The sequence below is a fragment of the Malania oleifera genome, chromosome 4 (assembly GCF_029873635.1).
Source record: "Malania oleifera isolate guangnan ecotype guangnan chromosome 4, ASM2987363v1, whole genome shotgun sequence".
Lineage (NCBI taxonomy): Eukaryota > Viridiplantae > Streptophyta > Magnoliopsida > Santalales > Ximeniaceae > Malania > Malania oleifera.
In genome coordinates, this window is record NC_080420.1 from 59,946,051 (window position 1) to 59,951,249 (window position 5,199).

Below are 5,199 nucleotides of genomic sequence, written 5' to 3' on the forward strand. Positions count from 1 at the left end.
TCACTAATACTAATCTAACCGTGACTAATACTATTAGTGACGGTTTTTTTTTTTTTTTTAGTGACGGTTTTCATTAAACGAAAATTTTCAGTCAATTCGGCTAATGTACTGAATTAATTGTACTGCCTTAATGCACACCCCTACTTGGGACCGACTATATGTATAATAATAATTTGTGTTGCACAAGAAAGTATACACTTGAGTTTGTTTTTTTTTTTTTTTTTTACAAACTTATTTCACATAGACAATTTTCTAAATCACATCCTACAACTAGTAGAAGTCATACAAATAATACAATGCCTTTAAAAAATCTAAAGCACACAATTTTGGATGTGAATCCAAACTAGACTAAAAAAAAAAACACGCAATAGTATTTTTTTGAAAACTTTTGTATACTCCAAGACTTGCAAATGGAAAAAAAAAAAAAACAAAAATGCATATACAAAGCCTACAAATCATAAACAAAAAATCTTCACTTCTAACCAACTATTAAAAAAATAATAATAGTAATAAGAAAAGAAATAACAAGAAAGGAAAACATCTGAAAATATTACAATAAATTCCCTTTGGTGCCGAAAAATTGATGCTACCAACAAAAATCAATCGAAGAATATTTAACCAATGAGGGATTGGAAGAATTCTTCAATTTAAATTCAAGATTCAAATTCAAGAATTTTGAAGAAATGACATTTTTCAATTCATAAAATTTGTATTGCTTCTTCATGCAAAGTAACACCCAAATACCATTAAAAATAAATTTAAAAACTACCAACTTTTCATGTCGAAATGAATACCATATTTCATAACATGAGAACCCAAATAAAATTGGAAAAAATCGACAAACCTGCCGACTCAAACAAGCTCGCCAATATATTTTTTACATTTTCCCTTTGTATTAGATTTTACATTTTACATTTTATTACTATTTTTCTATCATTTTTGTCATATTTTATATTTAAAAAAAACAATAGCAAAACAATTTATTGATGTCAATTAGTCAATCCGATTAGGCCAATCAATTCAAGAACTAGTTGGATGTTTGATTTGTCTACCGCTTTGATTTTTAAACATTGTACTTAACGATTTCCAAACTTTGTTAAATTGGTGTCATTTTCCTAGTTAATCTCATCATAAAGAAAATTCATTTTATCATGGGCAAAATTCATTTTTTGATGTGGATTTAATATTAACTAATGGTTGACTAATATAAGAGCAAAAATTAAATCTCAATTTTCTTTCTTAATTTTTAGAAATTCAAAGGGTGTCACTTTCATATTCTTAATATCAACATATATAATTAATTTTAGGTTAAATCTATACAAAATCAAATTTGAAACCTCTTCCAAAAGTAGGACTAGCCTTACATTTTAAATCTCAAAAAATAATAATCCTTGAAATATGGAGATAAAATAAAGGAGAAGCTATGCAAAATATATTAAAATATCTTTTAAATTATGCAAATTTTACTGAAACCAACAATCCCCACAGATCAGCAAAAAGCCGAAGCAACCTATAAAACGCATTCCACAATGGATCGTGTTTGTGCCATTTGCAGCTCTCCAACCAGTCAAACCCTCAGAACCTGCTGGCTGCGCAGGAGACGACAAGCGTTCTGTCACGATTTTCTTTTCTGATTTCATTATGAGAAAAGAGAGCTGAAACCTGCAGAGGCCTTGAGCTTCAGCTTCGACAAGCGTTCTGTCACGATTTTCTTTTCTGATTTCATTATGAGAAAAGAGAGCTGAAACCTGCAGAGGCCTTGAGCTTCAGCTTCGGCCATCAACCTTCAGCCTTCAACCTTCAGCCTTCAGCCTTCAGCCTTCAGCCTTCAGCCTTCAGCCTTCAGCCTTCAGCTGCTGCTTATGGACAATGAATAGGAAGAGTTTGGGTATGCAGGAGGCGTGTTTCCTGACTCACCAAATCACCATTTCAACAATAAATTAAAGGAGCAAAAACTAATGGTATTCATTCCCATTCACATTCAATAAACAAAACAAAACAGATCAAAATCCCATAATGATAATGATACCCCTTTATTGAAACCAACCATCCATCCCAAAGAGTACATAAAAAATCATCCCCAACTTCAATCTGAGAAACCCATCATCCCCCCCACAGGCAGCACCAATGAGTAAATACTGAAAGAACAACTAATGGTATGAAATGAAATATTATATATACACACACCCAACCCCACCCTCCCTTCCATCATCACATGACTATCATCTATCACTCCCTTCCATGTGCTTTTTTTCTCTCCCCCACTCTTCCCCTATTCACAGAAAGAAAACTGGCCCAACCCAATGCAACTGAAATAAATAAAGATGACACTCGGTAATAATAACAAGAACTATATTATAGAGACAGTACAGCACCCAGCTGCAGGGACAGGGACAGGGTCTCCCTGCTCATATCATATGGTGGTCGCCTCCGCCCGGCTTGCTTGGCTCCGGCGGTGTCGCTTCCCGTGGTGATGGCGGCGGCGACCGCCCCCGAACGTGACCGGGTCAAAGGCCCGGAGCCGCTCTGCTTCCCGGGGATCGATGACGCACTCCCGGGGAGGCGCCTTGTACCGGATGCGGTCATAGCAGTAGGAGTAGGTCATGTGCTTATTCCTGAAGTTTGCCATTTTGGGTCTCTGCTCCGGTGAGATGCCGGCGGGGATGGGGCTGGAGGTTGGGGGAATGTCGCACTTGGAGGAGAGTTCAATTGGGTTTACAGCACATCCGTGGAGAACAAGGTCAGAGAATTGTGCAATGTAAGGGGCGTATTTATAGTTCACTCTGTATCTGCCTCCGTTGGTGGCCCAGTCTGAACCATCCCAAATTGTGGAATATAGGGACATGGGCTTGGAGGGGAAGTCCCCACCCATTGCTTCTGTCCTCGTATACTCTCTAATTGGAACGTTGTCTACATAGAATCTGCAACGAAAAAAGAAATTGAAAAAGATTAAAACAGAATGTAAAAAAATCAAAATTCCAAAATGAAAACGCTCAAGCAAAACTAAATTGCAATTTGCAGGTACCCAATGAAGCAGATACATTAGAAAGTCAAGACAATTCTAGTTAATCCCAGAAGAGAAAACAGGGGATTTGATCATATCTAATAAAAACAGAGACATATGTGGGCTCTGGGGTTCTGCTCATCATCCAACCTATAACAACAGAGCTATCAACATCAAACATCCAAGATAGCAAAATCCACACCTTGCACGAGTGATTTTGAAGGATGATCTTGCTGAGAAGTTTCCAGTATTCATTCGGAAAAGGAAAGAGACAAAAGAGAGAGGATTTGAAGAAATATTAACTTGGAGAGAATGGATGGCTTACATGATTTGGTTCTGAGTCCAAAGAATACTGTACTGGTGGAAATCTTCAGAAGGGTCGAACCAGAGACCGTATCTTTCTTCTCTCCCTACGCTGGTGCTTCCGTTGCCATAAATATTGGTTTGAATCCTCCAATCTTTGCCTCTGATATTCCCCAAGAACTCAAAATCAATCTCATCGTGGTTCTTCTCGAACATGTCGCCATTTGACATCTGCAGCACACAGAACAACAAAAATCAAACATGATTAGGATAAGAAAATTATCTGGGTATGGGGTATGGATTGATTGTTTCAGATGTTTGAACTGCAATTTCATAAATTTTCTTAAAACCGAAGGAAGCTTGTAAAAATTCCATGCGCGAGTGACAGGTTCTGTGCTAATTAAATTTGAACAATACTCTCAAATAAGAACTTAAAAAATAAATAATCAGTAATATATCGATCAGGGTGTCATTGATTTTCTCCTATTTTCCAGGTAAAATTTGGTAAATGATCTTAAGGTGAAAAATAAAAATTGTTAAAACTTGAACATGTCAGTTCCACAGGCGTGATCATATTTTTGAAAACTCAGAACTTTTAATATGAACTTCAAAATAAAATAACTTCTGCATTAGAGGGGAAAGGATATCGGTGTGAGGATTTTTAAAGCTTCAATCTTAATGACTTGAAACAGATCTAAAATTGTCTGGTTGAGATTTGAACATTTGTTAGCTTAAATTTCTGAAGTCAAACAATTTTTTTTTTATTTTAAAAAAGAACAGTCGTAGCAATATCTACTGGGTTTGTTCAATACGATTGTCTTTAATTTCTTCCCCTCCTCTCTGTCTTGAACAGATTACTCACATAAAACGCAACAACCACTCCAGCTGTATAATCTGCAGGCAACTTAATCGAAGCACTGAAAAATCCATGAAAATAAAGGTCTTGAGAAAGGAATCCAGAACCTGTAGAATACAAACAATCTCCGCTTTCAGAAGAAGAAGAAGAAGAAGAAACACACTCTTAAAAAGTAAAGAAAGTAGAACATAACCTGATCTTTCGTCAAGAGAAATATGAACTGATTTACCATCCCTGAGGACCATCAGATTATCATTTCCAAACAGATGAGAGTAACCTTCATGGAACGATAAGATTGGCAGATTCGCAGAAGACCCAGAAGCCAGAGCAAAAACAGAGCAAATCAAGAACAACCCCAGATGAAAATTTCCCATTTCCGATTGTTCTGAAAGCAAGAAAGAACACGTATGAAGCCTTTCTGGGCTTCTTCAGTATTTTCTATAGCTTATTCTGAACAGTTTGTATGAAAATATGGAGAAGGAGCGTGTCTCCAGAATGGTGCAGAGATAAACAGAAAGGGAGAGGTTTCGAATCTCTACAGCTAATGGACTCTGTAACTGGAGAGAGCCGAAAAGGGCCGATGAGTGATGGCGAGAAAGACAAGCTCAGCTCTTTTTATTACTGGTGAAAGAAAGCCTTTGAGCTGTTCATGTTACTTTTCTTTTCAATAATTTTTTTTATTTTTATTTTTATTTTTTTATGCTTTTCAACTTCACCATTAAAGTTATGTCTTATATATTAATTTGAAAATATTGTTGATTCTCGTGAATGACAGTTTTGGAATCTATGAGTATTTTAAGGTTTGTTTGTCATGGTTCTTATTTTTTATTTTTTGATTCTATTTCTTTATAGTAAAAAAATATAAACATTTGTTTTTGTTATCAATTTTTTGTTTTAATTAATTTTCAAAAAAATTAAAATCAGATTTTATGATTTTGAGTTATTTTGATAATCTGTTGTCAAAAATTTTAATATCAAAAAATATTTTTTGGATTAAATTACTTATTTTATATACCTTTAAATTAAAATCAAAATT

General features: G+C 35.2%; 1 protein-coding gene across 2 annotated transcripts; it reads right to left on the reverse strand.

The window, feature by feature from the left end:
• Positions 1 to 1,413: 1,413 nt before the first annotated feature.
• Positions 1,414 to 4,789, reverse strand: LOC131154212 (probable xyloglucan endotransglucosylase/hydrolase protein 28). 2 transcript variants are annotated; one of them, XM_058106830.1, is made up of 5 exons: positions 4,357 to 4,781; positions 4,170 to 4,270; positions 3,330 to 3,538; positions 2,376 to 2,921; positions 1,414 to 1,908 (listed from the first exon to the last, which is right to left on the reverse strand). In XM_058106830.1, the coding sequence occupies exons 1-4, from the start codon at positions 4,535 to 4,537 to the stop codon at positions 2,414 to 2,416; spliced, it is 999 nt and encodes a 332-aa protein (XP_057962813.1). In that variant the 5' UTR covers positions 4,538 to 4,781; the 3' UTR covers positions 1,414 to 1,908; positions 2,376 to 2,413. The 2 variants fall into 2 exon arrangements, with proteins under 2 accessions (XP_057962813.1, XP_057962812.1); XM_058106829.1 differs by lacking the exon at positions 1,414 to 1,908 and having other exon boundaries at positions 2,010 to 2,921; positions 4,357 to 4,789.
• Positions 4,790 to 5,199: the final 410 nt, after the last annotated feature.